The 22844-nt window shown below is 30.5% G+C and overlaps 3 protein-coding genes and 1 long non-coding RNA gene across 8 annotated transcripts in view; 2 read left to right on the top strand and 2 right to left on the bottom strand.

The window, feature by feature from the left end:
- The window catches only part of LOC17875380, a 16519-nt gene extending 15215 nt beyond the window's left edge, over window positions 1–1304 (top strand). For all 4 annotated transcript variants that reach the window (XR_002833817.1, XR_002833815.1, XR_002833816.1 and 1 more), the window contains one exon: window positions 952–1304. This is a non-coding gene — a long non-coding RNA (uncharacterized LOC17875380). The remainder of the gene's footprint in view (window positions 1–951) is intronic.
- Window positions 1305–2549: 1245 nt separating this feature from the next.
- Window positions 2550–6201, bottom strand: LOC17875808 (casein kinase 1-like protein 8). The gene is made up of 14 exons (XM_023782828.1): window positions 5616–6201; window positions 5482–5522; window positions 5326–5395; window positions 5098–5246; window positions 4924–5019; window positions 4704–4774; window positions 4515–4576; window positions 4338–4401; window positions 4167–4251; window positions 3914–4040; window positions 3727–3812; window positions 3574–3637; window positions 3119–3270; window positions 2550–3035 (listed from the first exon to the last, which is right to left on the bottom strand). The coding sequence occupies exons 1-14, from the start codon at window positions 5689–5691 to the stop codon at window positions 2736–2738; spliced, it is 1443 nt and encodes a 480-aa protein (XP_023638596.1). The 5' UTR covers window positions 5692–6201; the 3' UTR covers window positions 2550–2735.
- A 1355-nt stretch (window positions 6202–7556) lies between these two features.
- Window positions 7557–9968, top strand: LOC17875863 (malate dehydrogenase 1, cytoplasmic). The gene is made up of 7 exons (XM_006280726.2): window positions 7557–7599; window positions 8158–8316; window positions 8427–8602; window positions 8744–9021; window positions 9107–9242; window positions 9331–9442; window positions 9643–9968. Exons 1-7 carry the CDS (start codon window positions 7557–7559, stop codon window positions 9735–9737), a joined length of 999 nt encoding a protein of 332 aa, XP_006280788.1. The 3' UTR covers window positions 9738–9968.
- An 8203-nt stretch (window positions 9969–18171) lies between these two features.
- On the bottom strand, window positions 18172–19725 carry LOC17874972 (probable inorganic phosphate transporter 1-6). 2 transcript variants are annotated; one of them, XM_023790177.1, is made up of 4 exons: window positions 18838–18908; window positions 18651–18760; window positions 18337–18554; window positions 18172–18240 (listed from the first exon to the last, which is right to left on the bottom strand). In XM_023790177.1, exons 1-4 carry the CDS (start codon window positions 18906–18908, stop codon window positions 18172–18174), a joined length of 468 nt encoding a protein of 155 aa, XP_023645945.1. The 2 variants fall into 2 exon arrangements, with proteins under 2 accessions (XP_023645945.1, XP_006281582.1); XM_006281520.1 differs by having other exon boundaries at window positions 18172–19725.
- Window positions 19726–22844: the final 3119 nt, after the last annotated feature.

Below are 22844 nucleotides of genomic sequence, written 5' to 3'. Positions count from 1 at the left end.
CCCTCATAATGGTTTTAGAAACAAATTGAGAATCCCCATATTTTTAAAGTATAAACTAATTGGAAAACCTTTCCTTTGCGGATAACATTACTCTCTTATGAGGCTGACTAAATTCTTTTTCTTTTTATTATTTTCTTGGTCAATATAAAAAGAAGTCAACATACCATGTAATCCTATCATTTACTTCCAAATACACCAATAAGAACCTTTTTAATCTCTTTCAAATAATCATTTTTGTTTTGACTTCTCACAGTCGTGGCGCAATTATTGTAATTAAAATGGCACTATAAAATCTAATATATTTAGTCTTAATTGGCTTAACATAGATTTATAAATATATACAGTAATCTAGAAATCTACAAAATTTAATCAACACATGTAAGCAAAAAAATTCAAAATAATTTTCAAAATTGGAAATAAATTTTTGTTCTTATCATAAAATTTAATGTGTGTTTTTTTATAATTTTTTCCCTAATTTGGTATTTAAAATATTTATGCAATTCCTAATATGTCCTATAGGCATATGCATTCCCCCTATGTATATATATATGAGGTCACGCTCTTTGATTAATTCACAATATCTTTTAATTCTCCTTTGTTCATAATATCCACCATACAATGAAGTTTGTTAATCCAGATCACGAACCTCTGTGTTTCACGTGTGGAGAAATCTTTCTCACCCACCGAGAACTTTTCTCACACCGTGAATTGTTTCACACCAATACCAATTTAAACCCAAGTTTTCGCCAAAATCCACCTCAAAATAATTACAGTAGTTACTCTTACAATAATCAACCATTGAGGTTCCGAAACACATTCTCTGCGACTTCCGCAAATGTGAGACCAAATCAACAATTTGTGCCCATGAATCAGAACAATAATATCAATTTTATTGTTCGTAACATGGTGCAACCACAATTGAATTGGCGGTCGTTTCAATTGTCACCTCAGCCTCATCCCCAACCACATCATCAACTGGATCTGCAACTTTATATTGTGGAGGAAGATATTTCAGCAGAGGATGTAGTGTGCACTTTACCGCTCATCGAGCAGTTGGAGCGAGAGTGGCCGGAGACTATCGTCATAGAAGATGACGATGAGGATGTTCTAGATCTTGAACTAAAGCTTTAAAAATTAAGAGTATTCTCTCTTTTACCCCGATAAATGAATAAAAAACAATTAATTGAAAAATCGGGTTTTAAGACGAGGATTTTCTGCAAATGTTATCTTTGAATAATTTTTATTTTACCTTTGAATAATGTTTATTCATTTATGTAATATTTCTCTTTTCAGTTTTTATTTTATTTTAATATGTTGTGTTTCTATTTTTTATTGATAAAATTAATTTAATTTATAATCCAATAATAACTTGAAATGATATAGGAAAATCTCGGAAAAAGTCTCATCCTAAAAAAAATGTTTATCTAGAAAAAGTGTTGAGATACACTCAATAATAATCCATTTGTGAATCAAAGATCTGTAAAATAAGCCCAATCATACTAAGAAATGCATATAAAAAAAAAGATCGAAAAAATAAGCCCATCAAACATATTTTAGATGCATAATGAAAAGAGATCCCTAAACCATATCAATTTCTTGAAGAAGTTATGTAAAAGAGTTAATGCATAATTTGACTAACGTAATGAAAATCACTAAATTGTAAAAGGCCAAGAACCTATCGGTCGCATATGCTTGTATGGCCATCGCCTTAATGAGGCATAACACTCAATTATGTTATTTACTAGAAGAATTTGACATCCAAATGTTTGAGGTGACATAAGAGGTTAGCCATGCCCACATGATCTTTTGTTATCCAAAGTTTGTTTTGGAGGAGGAATGCATACTTATGACCGGTATAACAGTGGATGAATCAGAAAGTGGGAAAATGGGATTGCACTTCTCTAAGGTATTTGTAATTGTAAGAGCAGCTTTATGCTCACTAAAACGAACTTTTCTCGAATGACTTAGTTGTCGCTCCTTCAAGTTGATATTACTAAAAAAATTATAAGATACCCCATCTGCTTCACAAAGAGTCTCATTCTTAGTATTTTTCACACAAATTAAGAGAAATATATATAAAACATTACTCTTTAATAATACACTACATAATAACCCTCTCTCTAATTAGTAAACTGAAAGAGTAAAGATTTTTTTAAAAAAGAGATTAAGTCTTAAGAACTGTATTGGAAATAAGATGAAAACCTTGAAAATGATACTCTATGTAAAACGGAAGAAATATTATTTTTTGATATTTTGAGAAAAATGTTAGCAAAAAAATCAACTATCAAACAAATCCTAATAAAAGCTTCAACTTTATCTTATGTAAAATTGTACGCTAATTTATATAATCTTTTCATTTTTGTTATTAAATTATATTTATTTCTTATTTAATTGGTAATTTTTGTTGAATGTGCTAAATAAATTATAAATCACATTCTTAAAATTTATCTGAAAAAGAAATAATCATAGTTAAATTTTATTTACTTGGACTAGTGACATTTAATTTTGATTTAGTTTTCTTCTTTTGATTGTAAGATAAACACATGGAATTTAGTGCATAGCTTAACGAGTTAAAACCATATACTTTATCACATATAATTTGTAATCAAGTGATGTTCGATTTATTCCTTAAATTAGGAAACCGATAATTTCGTGAAAATAAGAACAAAGTATCCATAAAAATGTCGTAGTTTCTTCCACTCTCATTCACCACCGTGTTACCGTGTAAAAAAGCCTCACTTCCTCTTCCCATTCCCTATGGTGAGTAGCTCAAAGCTCTGGAGCGTGATATCACGAGCAGTCCTTGACGGCGCAGCTCGGGCAAAAGAAGACGAAGATGGTCTAGAGGTCGGATCAGGAACAAGCTGAGTCCTCTGAGCGGTTGAGGAACGGCCATTGTTTGGGATAACTCTGCTAGAGCGGTTCTCTGTGAAATCAGCTGAAGAAGTGGCTCTAACACTCGAGACAACGGCTTTTCTTGAAGAACTTGCGTGTCTTGTTGAAGAGATTGGTCTTTCGACTCTCTCATAGTTTTGCTGGTTTTAGTCAATAAAAAGTTTAAAAGAAAGGACTTCCAGAGCTAATATAAAAGAAGATTCTATGTTTGTAGATGACTCACCGGTGTTGAATCCTTCGATGACGCTAATACATTCTCTGAGGTTCTTGGTCTAGATCGATCAGCTTGAACAGCGCCACTTCCTGAGCCATTTCTTCTAGCATATGCCTCCAAGGCACCCGAAAATCTATCGCGACTGTCTTGCCCAGCTCCAGCTGTATACAGAGACACAAATTTTGGTTTACTATGTCCTGTTTTGTTCAAACACCAAACTATGAGAAGGGAACGTGATGAATTTCTGACAGTCAGTTAACAGGAAAGCAACCGATGAATAAAAGATGAAGAAAAAGACCAATCGGCCCCTAGATGGCGAATTGGCCACAAAACACCTGACTGGCATTACAACCAAAAAGGGAAACTGTTTGATGGAGCGAAGAAGCAGAAGCAGCCACGAGAAGAGACACACAAAATGAGGCAAGTGTTAACTAAAGATATGGGTTATACAATTGAAGGCTTACCTGAAGGTTTATCTGGTCTTTCGGCAGTTGGTACTGGAGGATTCAGAGCTGGTCTCAGGCTTGACTGTTGGAATACGTGAGAATTTGATAAAATGCTCTAAAGAACTCTTCTTCACGATGATGGAAAATTTCGAAAAAACAGATGTTACTTACTCTTGGCTTGGAGCTCGAGCTGGAGCCGGAACTGAACTGTGGATACTTCAAGATTGTCCAATCAAATACATAGTCAAACTGATAACCTGTAAATATATTGACATAAATAGCAATTTTGAGATTTTTAAGTGAAAATTTTCAAGCATAAACTACAACAAAATCAGGGAAAATCGAGACTTTTCCCAACCTTCTCGAATGAAGAGATCCCTGAAAAGCCTCTTTAGGTATGGATAATCTGGTTTGTCTTCAAACCGCAATGATCGTACATAGAGGAAGTATGATGTGAACTCAGGTGGAAAGGATTTACAAAGAACCTGCCAGTGGACATTTAATTTTTAAATTGTATCTATGAATGCAATATTTTGGTAAGTAACAGACTCTTTTGCTAGCTTTAAGACAGGTTTTCTGATGTAGTTGAGAATTGGATTCAAAACTGGTACCTCTACAGGTGTAAGCCTTTTCTTTTCACTGATCTTGTCGTACTTCTGCTTTTTGGTACCCGCTCGAAGGCCTTGCCAAGGAAGACTAGCACGAGAGACTGAGGGTAAGGGACAAACAAAAAAGAAAGTATATTCCAAAATATTGGGTGAAGTAAAAGCATGTATCTATACCTTCCTCGAAGAAAATACATAAGCACGTAGCCAAGAGATTCCAGATCGTCCCTCCTACTTTGCTCTGTGTAAGATATCTCAATTTAGAATTTGGAGTTTAATAGGAGGATGGACTGTCAAGTGCACGAATAGAAGAAACTGCTTGTATGAATGAATATAAAAGTAAGTAATACTCACCAATTCCAAGATGAGTGTTAACACTTGCATATCTAGCTGTTCCAGTAAGATTCTTGTTTTCCCTAAGAAGTAACTCTCGATTAGAAATGCGAAAAAGGCGTAAAGGGAATATATTAGCAATATTTCTTTTAACACTCAGAAATTTAATTTGAGCAAACTTCTCTCCACAAGGAAAAGAAAAATATGTACCTGTAGGGGATGTGCCTATGAGTTTGAAGATCTCTGTACTTTTTCGCAAGTCCGTAGTCAATGATGTAGACCTACGCAAGAACAAAGAGGAGTATCAGACAACCGATGCAAACATATATCACTTGATGTAGTAGCAAAAGAGTATGGAAAGAAATCCCAAAAAACCAAAAAAAAGTACCATAATTCAACACAAATAATGTTGCATACCATAACAACTCACCTGGTTTGCTTTGCGTCCAAGACCCATCAAAAAGTTATCTGGCTTAATGTCCCGATGAAGAAATCCCCGGACATGCATATACTCAACTCTATTTATCTGAAGGAAAAGAAACAAACATAAGTAAGTAAAGCAATGTAATAACTCAAAACATATAAGGAAGAGACTAATTCATACCATCTGATCAGCGAGCATTAGAACTGTTTTTAGATTGAACCTCCGACTGCAATAATTGAATAAATCCTCCATGCTCGGGCCCAAAAGGTCAATCACCATGCAGTTGTATTCACCCTCAACCCCATACCATTTTAGGTGTGGAATTCCAGCTTCAAGAAAACAAGTGTAAATATCAACAAAAAACGAAAAAATCGAAGGTTTTCAAAACCGAAGAAAGGCGAAACTCACTCCCTCCTTGAAGAAGCATATAGAGCTTTGACTCATAATGAAGTTGAGGATGCCTAGCCCGCGCAGGTTCCTGAAAAAAAAGATAAACAATGAGTTCATATTGTTTCAAGATACAACCAGAATTCCAATAAGGTAATGGTCAATGTAATGACTTACAAGCTTCACAGCTACTTCTTCACCAGTTTGAACATTCACCCCTGATAACAAAACAAGTCGACAAGAGTTTATCAACCAAAGCAAAACTTTGGAAAATACCAAAAGACAACAAATAAACAATCATCAACAAATACCTAGAAAAAGTTCACCAAATGAACCACTCCCAAGTTTACGTCCAAGCTTATACTTGCCACCAACTATACGATCCATCGTCTCAAAAAACTCACAAACAAAGTTTCCTTCTTTCTTCGATCTCTTAAACACTAACCCCAAGAAGAACAAAAAACCAAAGTTGACCTCAGATCTCAATTCGTCTTCCCCAATTCAAAGATCCCCAATTCAAATTTCAGCAACAACCCTTTAAAATATCACACAATCAAAGCACAAAATCAACATCAAACCCCTGAATCGAATCACCCCAAAGCTTCGACCTTTACACAAAACTAAAAGTTACCCATTGACCAACATCATCATCTGACAACTTCTCTGACAAAGAAACAAAAGCTTCAGATCAGGTTTACAGAATATACAAAAATGGCGAAAAGAAACAAAGACCGACGAAACCAGAGTCAGAGACACCAAACCACAACAAAAAAAAAAAAAAAAGATTTGGTCTTTGGATTCGATTATCGTCTGATCTATAAAGACTACTACAAGACAACTTTTGATTTCAGTATTTTTCTTAGGGAAGGAAGATAACGAATTAGAGACGAAACCAAACGTTTAAAGAAAAATGAGAAAGAAATCTCACGAGACGGACAGATTTTTTTTATTTCCTTATCCCTAATTTCTTTTTTTTCTTTCTTTTTTTTTTGTTTCATCCAAAATTTGCTTTATTCTCCATTTAATTGGAATTATTAAATTCAATAACAAGTAACGTCACCGTATAATATACCATATGTTTATAACATAAAATTAGTTGGGGTTTTAATGTTCTCTTTTGTAGCATCTTTATAATTAACAAAGTTGCTTTGTACCATATATATATTTGATTAATTCCTTTTTCAACTTACAGTTTTTAGGCCTAAATTAAACAACTAATATATAAGAATCAAACCGAATCCAAAACCGATAAGATATGTAAAAATTTTGAATTTTTATATTTGAAAAAACGAAATGGAACAGTCGAACCGAGAAAAAAAATAAACCAAAATTCTTGAAATGAATATTAATTATATTTTAGATCTTATGTTGACAAAGAAAATATATTTTTTAACCCAGCTACCCAAAGTTTACAATTATAAATCCAAAACTATCAATTATTTTTAGACCAAATTTTCAAAATAATAAAAACATGTTGAAATTCTTTGTTATTGTTTATGTTAAACTTAACCAAACTTTTTTCAAGTTTATTTTTAAAAAATATCTAATATTATAAATATCTGGAATCGAGCCGAAAATATTTAAAACCGAACCAAACTCAAATTGAAATTCTAAATCTTGAATGGATCTTAAATTCGAAAACCTGAAAGCAAATGAATCCATCCAAAACCGAACCAAATTTCCCGAATATCGATGACTAATTATATATATAGCTTATTCAGATTTCTCAAATTATATCTTTATGAAATTGTATTATTATTATTTTTTTCGTTTAGACATTTTCTCCTATACCAGTGTCAAACATATAATGACATGCATTTTCTACAAAGACAGCTAGAAAACAATGGTTTTAAAATATTCAGACACACCACTTGAAGAATAAAAAAAAATGTATATTTGTAAACTTTATAGCAAGAAAAAGTAAACATTGAGCATCATCAATTAGGGCTTCACCAAATTAGTCGGTATGATTAAACTCACCTAAACACTATCTATGGGCTTATTTTGTAAATGGTTCGGCCCGTTAAAAGGTCCAAAAATGATCTTTTCATTCGAGCATATTCGATAAAATTTGATGACGTGGAGATCACAGCATGGATCTGAGCTTTTCACCACCACCACCCAAATAAATAAACACACAAGCAAAGCTTCACACCTTCTTCACGCTCTCTCAGACTCTCACTGATCAAATAAAAAAATCACGATCTCTTCTACTTTTTTTCTCCCGGCGATAAGTTTCCGATCTCGATACGATGGCGAAGGAACCAGTTCGTGTTCTTGTTACCGGAGCTGCAGGTGATTTCATATTTCTCCGATCTCTTTACATGGGATCTCTGTTTACTGATTCGTATCATCGTCAGATCCTTACGTAGTTCGATTTTTGCTAATCTTAAAGTTTTACTCGGTTCGATGGTTCTTATTTTAGAGTAGGAAGTGAGATCTGAACTGAGAAATTTATTGGATCTTAGTTTTGCTTTAGAAAAGTATAGTTCTGGCTATGGTTTCTGTATAACTTTTAGAGTGAATCCTGCTGCATGTGAGCTTTAACTATCGATTTCGATGAATATATGAAGATTTAGATAAATCTTCTGAGGGATTTTTTTTTTTTTTTTCATTTTGGGTTGGCTTTGTTCTGATTATGGAACTGTGTTAAGCGATTGATTGGTAAATTTGTGTCTAGATTATCTTGAAAATGTGTTTTGGATTAACTGTATGCAGAATTATTTGATTTTTCGAGGGATTTTTTGTCATTTAGGTGTTGTTTTCTAATGATTTTGCAAGCTTAGTTTAGTGGTTGATATGTAGTTTTTGTGTGTAGATCATGTTTAAGTGTGTGATTTTACTGTTGTGCAGGACAAATCGGATATGCTCTTGTTCCTATGATTGCAAGGGGGATAATGCTTGGAGCAGACCAGCCTGTGATCCTCCATATGCTTGATATCCCTCCAGCAGCAGAAGCTTTGAACGGTGTCAAAATGGAGTTGATTGATGCTGCTTTCCCACTTTTGAAAGGTAAGTTTGTGTTATTGAAGTTGTATGAACATATTTACTGTGGAGTGTGGATTGAATATTGTTTGCTGCTAGAGACTAGAATGTGATCTTGGCGTTTTTTTTGGTGGCAGGTGTGGTGGCTACAACCGATGCCGTTGAGGGGTGTACTGGTGTCAATGTTGCTGTCATGGTTGGTGGATTCCCAAGGAAGGAAGGAATGGAGAGGAAGGATGTCATGTCCAAGAACGTTTCCATTTACAAGTCTCAAGCTGCTGCCTTGGAAAAGCATGCTGCACCAAACTGCAAGGTTATAAGTCTTCTCAAATCATTTCTTTTTTAGCCATTATGTGGAAATGTAGCATTGTGGTCTTATTTTGCTGTACGAGATACTTCATATTCTCCCTAGGAATCTAGTCTAAGACGTATATCCTCTCTCTTCATTTTGTAGGTTCTGGTTGTTGCAAACCCTGCAAACACCAATGCATTGATCTTGAAAGAATTTGCACCTTCGATTCCAGAGAAGAACATTACTTGCTTGACCAGGCTTGACCACAACAGGGCTTTGGGACAGGTCTCTGAGAGGTTAAGTGTGCCAGTGTCTGATGTCAAGAACGTGATTATCTGGGGAAACCACTCATCAACCCAATACCCAGATGTCAACCATGCTACCGTCAAGACTTCTTCCGGAGAGAAGCCAGTGCGTGAGCTAGTCAAGAACGACGAGTGGTAAAAAAATTTTAAATCATCCTAATATCTCGATCTAATTTCTGTCTATGCGATACTCATATATGTTAGAGACTAAATGTTGTAGGTTGAATGGAGACTTCATCAGTACCGTTCAACAACGTGGAGCTGCCATTATCAAGGCCAGGAAGCTGTCTAGTGCACTCTCTGCAGCAAGCTCCGCTTGTGATCATATCCGTGATTGGGTCCTTGGAACCCCTGAGGTGCGTCATTACTACTGTTCAATTTAGATTCAGTTGATTGTGTTGTGTACTAAATAAAACCAACATGTCATCTATTCTGATTTCTCAGGGCACATTTGTTTCAATGGGAGTATACTCAGACGGATCTTACAACGTTCCATCTGGACTCATCTACTCTTTCCCTGTAACCTGCCGTAATGGAGAGTGGGCTATTGTTCAAGGTAAATAAATTTTCTCCAAACCAAAAAGTTACCTATGTAGCTGACCTAGTGACCTGTGTAACTAAACCGTAAACTCGATTGTGTACCTATAATACTACTAAGTATGCAAAGCTGGTCGTCTTTGCGATGATTATGTTGTCATAGAACTAGAGATGCTGGTTTTATAGATTGTTCTGATTTGTGTGTGTTGTTGTGTACAGGTTTACCGATTGATGAAGTATCAAGGAAGAAGATGGATTTGACAGCAGAGGAGTTGAAGGAAGAGAAGGACCTCGCTTACTCATGCCTCTCGTAAACCGGTTTTTTCTCAGCTGGTTGAATCGAAATGAGAGAGCTTTGTTTCGAATAAAGAACTTTGTTATAAAAAAAAAAAGAACTTTTTGATTTGATAAACCTCTTGAGGTTTTAGTTTTCTTGATTTCCCGATGTGTCAGCGCTGATTTGCTGACCATATATAATAAACATGTATTTTGATCATTGATTGATCTCTTCTGGTTTCAGTTTTTGTTCTTCAACTTTGTCAGACGCTTACAATTGCCTCTCCTCGACAACTTTGTCTTTTATTTGGCTTGCAAAAATTAGGATCATTCACATAATTTTAAATTTCAGTGGGTTCGGTTTGGGTTTACTAAATATCCAAAAACTGATATTCTCGAGGGGAAAATTCTCAAAAAAAACATAAATTATTTAATATTTGCCAGAAAAATACATGAACTTTTTTCGTTGTCAGAAAAATACGTAAACTAATTTATAGATGATAAAAAATACGTGAACTATTTCGATTTTCCAGTTTCCCACATATAATGATCACAATTTTCAACGAAACTAACACAATCATAAACATCGTTTGCCTATTTTTCATTTTTCCTAAATTTCTAATCATAACAAAAACTTAACTATAAGAAAACAAAGATGGAAGATAAAGCTAAAATATAAAAAAAGAGAGATATTGTTATGATTATGACTACGATAAGAACGAAATTTCTTCACGAGATTGTAATAGTAACAATGTTTAATGGTGTCTTAGTTTTGTTGAAAATCGTGACCATAATATGTGGAAAACTGGAAAATCGAACTAATTCACGAATTTTTTATCATCTATAAATTAGTTTGCGTATTTTTCTTGCAACGAAAAATGTTCATGTATTTTTCTGGCAAATATTAAATAGGTCACGTTTTTTTTGGGAATTTATAAAAGTCAACCAAATTATTTAAAGATATCCAAATGCCCGCAGACCAGACCATGAATATTTTGGGTATTTAGCTAATTACATTTATAAATATTACTAATAGTCTAATACTGTATATTAGTAATATGTAGGCATGTCAATCGAGCTGGTCCGATCCAGTTTGACCCGGCTCGAAACCCATAAAGCTCGCATATGTTTGAGTCTGACCCAATTCGTCTTGAAAAATATCCGATTTTTTTTCTCAAATCTTGGCTTTTACAGGGTTTTATCGGACTTTTCTTACAGATAAGAAAATAAAACTTTTAAATTCATAACATGTCTGAGCTAGTTAGATTACCTAAGGAGTAGATTCATTATTCGTGGGACGCTTCTGTACATGTGCTAGGTGTAGATTTAAAATAACAATGTGAGGTTTACATTAAAGAAAAAAGCATGTAAGATGTAAGATTAAAGAAAAAAAAGAACAGTAAAGGTGTAAAAATATTTAAGTATTTTATTTTGTTCTTTCCCGTGTAAAGTATTTAAGGATTTTATTTTGTTGTTACCCTTCTGGGTAATTGTAACTCATGACCTCAGTTAACTATTTTATTAAGTACTAGAAAGTTGCCCACGCGATGCGTGGGTTATATATGAACTATTAGTTTAAAATTATATTAAGTTATATATAGTATATAAATGTTAATATATGTCTTAATTTAAAATAAAATAATATGTTTATATTCATTTATATGTTTGTAAAAGCATTTAAACTATAGTTATGGAAAACCTAAAAGGAGAGATCATAAGCCAAATAAACAGAAGAAGATTACATGAGAAGAAGAACTTTGATATTTTTTATTCTCTTTGATTGTACAAGAAGCTGACATAGGAGGTAGATGAAAAAATATATAGACTTTTTAATGTAGAATTAGTTTAGTTTTAAAATTACTACTAAATTTGTTAAAAAACAACATGCATGAAGATTTACATTACTATAAAAGCTAAATAAATGAATCCAAACTAAAATAGCATAACATGTTTACATCAAATTAACAAAGAAGATGAACAACAACATCTATCTATTATAAGTACATGACAACAATACTGAACTACTTATGACAAATCGATTTTATGTTCGGTCTCTCTAGGAAAAATAACTTGGGTAGGTATTTGAATTATTATGAATATATAAATTATTATTTATTTCTAGCAAATATGGTTAAGTTACTAAGAGTGTAGAGTGGGGTATGAAATTATTGTGTAGTTAATATGTTATCAATTATCATAATTTAATAGGATTTTAGTGGATTTATTTTAATTAATGAATTAAATTAAATTTAACTTTCATCAAATGTATGATCTTTAAATGACAAAATTTAAGGACCAATTTTTTTGTTAGAAAGTATATATAGTTTAACACTTTGACTACAAATAACAGTTTTGATTGCTATATAGTTTTTTTTTAATATAATAGTCTATTTGATCACAAAAACTAAATATAATGATACATATATTAAAAAGACATTTCATATATTCATATAGTGTAAAATGAAAAATTTGATTAAAATTTTAAAATTTTATTAAATGTATATATATTTAACTCATACAACAAATAACAAACAACAACGGAAAAAAAAACACAAAAACAAAACAAACAAAAATACATAAGATTTAAGATAAAGTGGAAGAGGATGAGAAAATGAGTATTTATAAGATAAGAAGTGATGGGAGTTAAAAATTAGAAGAAACAAATTGTGCGACATAATTCTAATTTATGGTGTGTTAAATAAAACTGAGTAGAAAAATATAGTTGATGCAAAGGTGATTGTGACAATGAAAATAAATATGTTACAAAATAAATTATATGAATAAGAGAGAGGTAGGAGTATATTATTTGGAAATTGTGTTACACTATAATATTTATTTAGATATTTCATAATCAAAAAAAGAAAATGCATATATAAAAATGAATCTTTATAATTTAATTCTCTTGTTGTACGATGATTGGAATTAATATAAGATACTATGATAGATTTTTATCATACTTTATAATATCAAATTCTTAAAATGATCATTTTATTGATTTTTATGTCATATAAGAGCATAAAAAATAGAAAAAAATATTAAAGATACATGAATATAATGGAAGAGAGGGAGTGAATGTACTTATATGTTGATAATCAAAAATAGAAAATAGAGATGGATTTTTTAAAAAAAACAAAAATTATAATAATGTAAGATGTATATCAATATATCATATAGTCTCTAAAAGTTTCTAGAGTTGAAATTTTATATAATAATATTTTGTTTTTTTTTAAACTCACACAACACAAAAAAATAAGGGGGAATTTCAAAAATACCTTTTTTCATATACCTCTTTTTTAAAATACCCCATTTTCAAACTTTATCAAAAAAAACCACTAAAAATGTTGAAATTTATCCAAATATGTGTGTAAGCTTATAAATATATACACAAATTACCTTTATATGTGTCTCAAACTTTATACACCTTTCATAAATAGCGTAAGAATAAATTATAAAAACCTTATAAAAACCTTATAAAACCGTATAAACCCTTTTAAAAACCTTTTAAAAACCTTATAAAACTTATAAAAACGATTTAAAACTATTCAAAACATTTTAAAACATTTGTATCGAATCTCCCATTAGTAGTTATTATATAGAAGTACCTTATAAACTATATAAAACTTTATAATTTATTATATTTAAAAAGGGGTATTTTTGAAAATGGTTAGATAAAGGGAGTATTTTTAAAAAGGGGTACGCCAAAAGGGGTATTTCTTAAAATTTCTCAAAAAACAAAGCAAACAAATTTCATAAATAAGAGGATGATATAATGAAAGAATGATATAATGAGAAAATGAGTATATATAGGAAGATAAGTGATGGGAGTTACAATTTCATAAAACAATTATGGGAGTCAATTATAATTGATTGTATGTTGAAAAAATTGAATAGAAAATATAGTTAATGCAAATTTATATTATTTCAGTTTTTATATTAAAGTTTGAGTTTAATGTATATTAAATGTGTTTTGTGGTTTATTTTTTTTTTTCAATTTTATTAAGTGTGAATCAAATATATAATATTTTTTAAAGTTATATAATATGATAGTTATTCTTTTATTTAAACTCATTATATTATTTTCTCAACAGTTTGATAATAGAAAATTAAATAAATTTTGTTGGTTAAATAGTTACATAGAAATAATTATCTTAAAAATATTTTTTATCCAAATTTTATATAAGATCTACTGATTTATTATACTGAAAAACAATAAAGCTTTCTCTAATTTCAGTATTTATCATAGATTTGACCATACTAAAAAAAATCTCTTTAATTCTTCTCTTATAAGTTAACTTTTTAAAATTAGAAAATATGTTATTAATAACTTGTTACCTATATTAATAACTTAAAAAGGTATCTTTAAAGGAGTAGGAAAAAAAAGGCATAGCAATTTTCTTTGAATAAAAAATTATAACAACTCCATTTTATGTTTAGCTTATATGATATTTAATTTAATTAGAAACTTAAATTAGGAAAAATATTTTTTTGCAACAGTGACACTTTTTTGAAAACAAACTATACATATAACATATTACTTACCACACAATATCATAAAGAAAATATTTCTTTGAAATGTTAGATTAGAAATAAATAAAAATTAGGAAAACCCTATTTTTGCAAGAATGACACTGTTTTAAAAGAAAACTATACATATAACATATAATATACCACACAATATCATAAAGAAATTAATTTTGAAATGTTAGATTAGAATTAAATAGAAATGACACATGTCAGAAGCATAGAGCTACAAATGTCGCATTGTGAGGCAAAGTTAAGAAGAAACCTTGTCTTAGTGTAAAATGAAAAATTTGATTAAAATTTTACAATGTTATTAAATATATATATTTTTTAACTCATACAACAAATAACAAACAACAAAGGAAAAAAAACACAAAAACAAAACAAACAAAAATACATAAGATTTAAGATAAAGTGGAAGAGGATGAGAAAATGAGTATTTATAAGATAAGAAGTGATGAGAGTTGAAAATTAGAAGAAACAAATTGTGCGACCTAATTCTAATTTATTGTGTGTTAAATAAAATTGAGTAGAAAAATATAGTTGATGCAAAGGTGGTTGTGACAATGAAAATAATTATGTTACAAAATAAATTATATGAATAAGAGAGAGGTAAGAATATATTATTTGGAAATTTTGTTACAATATAATATTTAATTAGATATTTCATAATAAAAAAAGAAAATGCATATATAAAAATGAATCTTTATAACTTAATTATCTTGTTGTACGATGATTGGAACTAATATAAGATACTATGATAGATTTGTATCATACTTACTAAAGATATTTATATCAAATTCTTAAAATGATCATTTTATTGTTTTTTATGTCATATAAGAACATAAAAAATAGAAAAATATTAAAGATACATTATTGGAATACAAACCAATATCCCACATCGGAAGATTAGAAAGAGAAGTTTCTAATATATAAGTTAAGTCCCACTCCAATTAGTATGAGGCCTTTTGGGAAGAAGCCAATAAATCCGTGCGGGCTTGAGTTATGAGCCCAAAGCGGACAATATCATACTAATGGAAAGTTGGCTTGGACTTGAGATTCCAACAATTGGTATCAGAGCCTAGGTCAAGATTGTGGACTTAGGGGAATGGATATTCGTTTGAGGGGGAGTATTGGAATACAAACCAATATCCCACATCGGAAGATTAGAAAGAGAAGTTTCTAATATATAAGTTAAGTCCCACTCCAATTAGTATGAGGCCTTTTGGGAAGAAGCCAATAAATCCGCGCGGGCTTGAGTTATGAGCCCAAAGCGGACAATATCATACTAATGGAAAGTTGGCTTGGACTTGAGATTCCAACATACATGAATATAATGGAAGAGAGGGAGTGAATGTACTTATATGTTGATAATCAAAAATAGAAAATAGAGATGAATTTAAAAAAAAAAAATATAATAACGTAAGATGCATATCAATATATCATATAGTCTCTAAAAGTTTCTAGAGTTGAAATTTTATATAATAATATTTTATTTTTTAAAAACTCATACAACACAAAAAAACAAAGCAAACAAATTTCATAAATAAGAGGATGATATAATGAGAGAATGATATAATGAGAAAGTGAGTATACATAGAAAGAGAAGTGATGGGAGTTACAATTTCATATATGAGAGTCAATTATAATTGATTGTATGTTGAAAAAATTGAATGAAAAATATAGTTAATGCAAATTTATATTATTTCAGTTTTTATATTAAAGTGTGAGTTTAATGTATATGATTAAATGTGTTTTGTGGTTTATTTGTTTTTCAATTTTATATTAAAGTGTGAATCAAATATATAATATTTTTTAAAGTTATATAATATGATAGTTATTCTTTGATTTAAATTCATTATAATATTTTCTCAACTTTTTGATAATAGAAAATTAAATAAATTTTGTTGGTTAAATAGTTACATAGACATAATTATCTTATAAATATTTTTTATCCAAATTTTATATAAGATCTACTGATTTATTATACTGAAAAACAATAAAGCTTTCTATAATTTCAGTATTTATCATAGATTTGACCATACTAAAAAATCTCTTTAATTCTTCTCTTATAAATTAGCTTTTTAAAATTAGAAATTATGTTATTAATAACTTATTACCTATATTAATAACTTAAAAAATGTATCTTTAATGGAGTAGGAAAAAAAGTCATAGCAATTTTTTTTTAATAAAAAATTATAACAACTCCATTTTATGTTTAGCTTATATGGTATTTAATTTAATTAGAAACTAAAATTAGAAAAAATATTTTTTTGCAAACTATACATATAACATATAACTTACCACACAATATCATAAAGAAATATTTCTTTGAAATGTTAGATTAGAAATAAATAAAAAATCGGAAAACCCAATTTTTGCAAGAATGACACTTTTTAAAAAGCAAACTATACATATAACATATAATTTACCACACAATATCATAAAGAAAATAATTTTGAAATGTTAGATTAGAAATTAATAGAAATGACACATGTCAGAAGCATAGAGCGACAAATGTCGCATTGTGAGGCAAAGTTAAGAAGAAACCTTGTCTTATTATATAAGATTTGTCATCTCCATTTTGTTATTTAGTTCTCATTTTCTCTCACTGTTCTAACCCTATCATCATCCAAAATTTTAATATCATTATCCCATCCTTTCTTGGTGGTCTAAGACCATAATTATCGGCGAGCTCTAAAGTGAATCTTAAGCAATTACATGATTTAAAATAAATGCATAATGTTGATTTACGGTAAGAAACGTCTTTTAGATAAGAGACACAAAATCAGTTAAGAGATGACACGTGTCTTTATATTATTGGTCGAAGAAGCAAAATAAAAAAAAAACATCACGCCTTCTCACGTATAGAGAGAGATGGAATCTGATGAAGTGGACGTGGATGGCTCTGATTTTATATCTTCTCTTTTTTTTTCTTCTATATTTTTACTTTTTTTTTTTGTCTCCAATACTTTTTTTTTCTTCTATATTATTAACTTTTCTAAAATTAAAACATTTTAGTTGAATATCATTTTGAATAAATATTTTTTTTCTAAGAACCTAAAATTAAGAGACTACCATTAAACATTAAAAACAAATCTACAACTCTTAACCCTTGATTTTTAAAATTAAAGAATAAACTATTTTTAATAACCAAATTTAACATCCCATTGATAATCATGCTCTAAGAATCTCGGGTGTAGAATTAGGTAGAAATTAGACACAGCCCGGGAACTTCTCACACAAGCGATACTCAAAACACATTAAGCACAAATCATGATCGTTGTTGCACCAGATGAGATTGTAGTAGATGTTAGAGATATGATTACGATTCTCACTTAACTCTCAATAGTTGATTACTTCTCTTTGAGGAACATTCTGTAATTAGCTTAACCTAGGAGCCTCTTCTCTCAATCTGTATAAATATGAATATGTACAATACATTGATGAATAACACAATAATATTCCTTACAGTAGATAGCTCGGAAACTTTCAGAACCTTTAGTGATCAACAGGTTCCATCAAGAACAGTTCCATGAGACTAAAACCCGAGTCCCCTTCTTCTTCTTCCTCAGCCACGGTTAAGAGACAGAACAGTACCACAAGCAAAACAATCAATGTGCGAAGGAAACAATTTGTAATATATTCAAGATTCTTCTTCTGTTAGAATCATGCATACGCACCACAAATAATGTTTAATATGAAAAAGATATCAAATTAATATATTTTCTCATATTATCTTTTAAGTTTTGTTGTTTTACTCTTAACATTAGCTTAAGATAACAGTTTTTTATTTATAATATAAAAAAAAAACTGTTTAATAACAACGTAATTTAAAAAAAAAGTATGAAAACTCAAAATGCAATAATATAATCTAAAAAATCTGACAAACCATAAGAAATAATCCTAACAAAATCCGATAAACTAGCAAAAAAAAAAAAAATAACAAATCTAAACAACAATCTTCTCTTGGTTTGTCTCCGGTTTAGTTTCACCGGTAAGCTCCTCAAGTGATCTTCCCTTAGGCTCCGGAATGATAAGAGCCGTGATAAGCAAGCCAGCAAGATTGATACCTCCCATGATGTATAACGTGTTACTCATCCCCAAAGCTTTAACCAAAGCAGCAAAACCAAACGAACCAACCATCGCACCAGCTTTACCTGATGCAGCCGAGATACCATGACAAGTCGACCTAAGCCTCGCAGGAAAGATCTCAGCAGGGACAATGAACGTAGTTGCATTAGGTCCAAAGTTGGAGAAGAAAAAGGTAAAAGAGTACAAAACCACAAAACCGATCCGGTTAGCTGGTAAGGTCCAATGGTGGTACGGTATAGCTAAAGCGAACATGAAGATGGTCATCATAGCGAAACCAACGATCTGAATCCAGTACCGTCCCATCTTTTCGATGAAAAAGACAGTGAAGAAGTAACCAGGAACGGTGCTGCAACATGCTATTATGGTTTGAGCCCTAGCGATCAAGAAGAGCTCTTGTAGTGCGTTCATGGTTTTAGCCGGAGGTAACCAACCAATGGTGGTGAAGATATCTTTCTGGAACAAGTTTTGGCTGTAGAAAGCGATGTCGAGGAGGAACCATGTGGAGGCTGTTCCAAATAAGTGGAGTCCGTGACGGCAAAGGAATTTCGTGGAGAACAAGCCAAACTGGTCTGAGGAAACCCTAGCTTGGTCATGCTTTGCGGAAGAGGCTTCAATATCCACGTTGAGAACCTTGGTCATATCTGAAGCAGCTTTATCAGCGTTCTTGGCAACTAGAGCGGTGTAACGAGCTGTTTCAGGCATCTGTACACGCCAGTAGTAAGTCAAGAGAGCCGGTATGGCTCCGAACATCAAAATGATCCTCCACACGTAATCCGCCTCTGGGACGGTAGTGGCTGCACCGTCCAATACATAGGCTCGAGATGGGAAGTGACTCTCGAAAAGACCCGAGACAAGTAACGAAACGGCTCCCGCGGCAAGGATCCCAATACCTTGCATACCAAAAACAGCTGCTATGAAGGCTCCACGCGTACGTTTGTTAGCATACTCGGACATGATCGTAGCCGAGAGAGGATAGTCACCACCGATACCAAACCCGAGCCAAAAGCGGAAGAAGCAAAGAGTTACCATGACGGTTTTGGGATCTTTCCCAAGGGAAAGACCAGAACATATAGAGCATATGGTCATGATCAAGAGTGTCAAACCATAAACTCTCTTACGTCCAAGCTTATCACCAAGACAACCGAAGAAGATCTGACCAAGAAACGTTCCGGCGAAGGCCACACCGCTCACGGCCGCAGAGATGTCGTCAGGGAGGCTTCCGGGAGAGGAGGAGCCAGGAACTTGATAATAGATCCGACCAAGGAGCTTCGTGATGAGAGATATCACGAAGAGATCATATGAGTCTGTGAAGAAACCCATACCGGAGATTACTACCGCCTTGACGTGGTAACATTGAGTCTTTGCACCGTCAAGAGCTTTCAAGATGCTTCCATGTTCTTCGTGAGCCATGGCGATATTTTTTTTTCTTCTCTTTACTCTGAAAACCAAACAAGTGAAATGAAGTGTTACAATATATATAGAGAAAGTTGTTGTAACAAAAAAAGTAGTACTATATCATTTTTTGCCTATCTTTAAGGAAATTGAAACCTATCAACAAACTATTCCAAAGAATGTGGGATTCAAGACTTATACTGAAAAAAAATTGCGATAAAAAACAATGAACACAGAAAGATCATGCCATGGTTTGTTTCATGCAACATTCATGATCTATTGAACAAATTAGTTTACGTGATGAAACATCTAACACTATAGTTGTAAAGAAATATATAGACGAAAGTGATTATACCAACAAGGAGAGATCTCGAAGGACTCGTTTGCTTTTTAGCTGATAATTGTTGAAGACTGATGATTGTTAGGGTTTATAGCTTTATATAAATCGTTATGGTAGAAAATGAAATGAGAACAAAAATGGCATATTCTTTTAGGAATACTGCCATCGTTTTTATCAAAAAAAACAAATGTATTACTAAACATAACTTCTTTTTTTTTTTTTCTGTTTTGTGTGATTGATTCTAACAAACAACAAAATACTATCAGTAGAAGATTACTGAGAATATTCTCCTCTGAAGATCGTTTAATTTAAGTGTTATATTTTTTTAGGTGATCCATATCTAAGAAATAACTCATTTAACCACTCCCCGGAATCGAGATAGAGGTGGACGTAGACACTAAAAACCAATAAATAAATAAATAATAATAAGAATGGTTTAAATTTGCAAACAAAATCCTATTCAATCATAATTTTATGCAAACGGAAAAAAAAATCGTTTATATTTTGAACTAAAGATACACAAATTTTCAATTTTAAGAAACAAGATTTTTTTTTAAAAGATATATTATTTTTGGAGTGATCTATGTATGATATTATAAAGAATTTCACTAAATGTTTTATAAATTTAGAAAGTTAATTATTGAAATGTTCAAGAGTAATATGAAATGGATAAATATCTATATTAACATTTTTGCAGCATTTTTGAAAAAACTTTAGAGTTGGAAGTTATTTACAAGGCTATGCCATTGACATTAATTACAATTTGGTTTTTAAATATAGATTTTGATTTTTTAAAACGACGTATATTTTTAATTATATAATTTAATATACAGTATTTTTGCAGCAGTATTTAAAATAAATCTTGAGGTTCCAAACTATTTACTAAGAATGCCATTGGTATTTAATATTTTGAAAAATAAATTGCAACACAATTTTGATGCTAACGTTATTCTTTTGAAACCAAATATTCCAAAAATCACTTCATAATTAATCTGAAAATCAATTCCCCCTGTAATTCTCCTAAAATCTATACAATATCTTTACAAAGTTGAGAGGAACCTATAAATCAGTTGGATTTATAAATTTTATATTATTCACTACTCAGCACGCTTAATAAAATATTTACCAACTAAAAATATTTTATATCAATTCATTGCAATTATTTTTATTTAAAAACCATAATCGTGATTATATTGATTATAGAAAGATAAAATATTGTTCTTCAAAAAATAAAGGTAGAGTTAAATTACATATATATATGTGCAATACCAAAATCATGAAAATAATTATTTTTGAAATTCCCACATATTTATTTATTTTTAATTATTTTTGTTTTCATATCTCATCTAGCACAAACAAAATAATATGTAATATTAAACAATACGTAATTAGTTGTAAAGTTTCCATTTTACCTTGATAAAAATATAAATTATATATTCTTAGTTGATAAAACAATTTAAATATGCATACTAAATTAAATTACAAGATTTTACATGAACCACATGTTAAATATACCGAACACAATAAAATAAATCATGTAATTTGAATACTCACTTTAGAAAAACCTGTAAAAAAATTTTCATAAAATTCTATGCACATCAAACAAACCAAAAGTAACGAATATCAATATATTATTCAGAAAAAAATATATTTAGATATGTAAAAGTTTTTAAAAATATAGTCCCGCAGTGTACCGCGGGTCAAAATCTAGATTCAAATTGTATATAGGCTATCGCAATTTGATATTTTTAAACCGATATATATTACAATTTTTAGAGCATATGTACAACATCTCATATCGAATATAGTTTTAAATATGTTTTTACATAATCTTATAAATAAGATTATAACCTTCCAAATACGAATGACGGGACTATAAACATAGATTTAATTTATTGGGGAATATATGATGGGACAGGTTTTAAGACGAGATAAGTTGTTAACTACATATAAAGTTTAAACTATTTAAAATATTTTGAAAATTTTTATAAGTTTAAGTGTTATTAATATTTTAGCTCTACATTAAGTTTATACTAAAACTAGCAGTTGACCCGCGCTCCGCGCGGGAGGTTTATATTTTTGTTTCGTTGATTTTTTTATTCATATTGTGATATTTTATTATTTTTTCAATTGATTTTTTAAAAATATTATAATTACTATCTTTCAATACTCAAATTTGGATTAAAAGCATTTGATTCAATTTATGAAATATCATTTTTTTCTTTTTGATCATGTTATAAACTAATATTTCACTTTCATTTTATTTTTCCTCTTTATAACTTTATATATACAATTACATAAATGTTGTTTTAGTCTACCATAAATTTAAATTTTACTTCCATTCTAAAATTCAGTAACATATTTAAAATATTAAATTATGATCAATTTAAAATGAAAGTTGAATTATATTATTACTACTAATAAAAAAATTAAAGTATTGTTTTTCTTATTTTAACATTTCATTTTTTTACATGATTTATTTTTATTTATTTAAACTTTCTATTAATTAAATAAGTAACATAAATATGCACTCAATGAATGTTTTAAATTTATTTTAATGTTTAAACAAAAATGTGGCTTAGGTGGATGCTTAGGTGGCATCATGAGAAGAGAGAAAAAACTAACTTTATATATATAGATATTAGGGGAAATTTCAAAAATACTCATTTTCATATACCTCTTTCTAAAAATACCCTCTTTTCAAACTTTATCAAAAACCCACTAAAAATGTTGAAATTTATCCAAATATGTGTGTAAGCTTATAAATATATACACAAATTACATTTATATGTATCTC

Source organism: Capsella rubella, unplaced genomic scaffold (assembly GCF_000375325.1).
Source record: "Capsella rubella cultivar Monte Gargano unplaced genomic scaffold, Caprub1_0 scaffold_8, whole genome shotgun sequence".
NCBI lineage: Eukaryota > Viridiplantae > Streptophyta > Magnoliopsida > Brassicales > Brassicaceae > Capsella > Capsella rubella.
The sequence above is the reverse complement of the archived record's forward strand: the minus strand, read 5'-3'. Positions and strand labels throughout refer to the sequence as shown.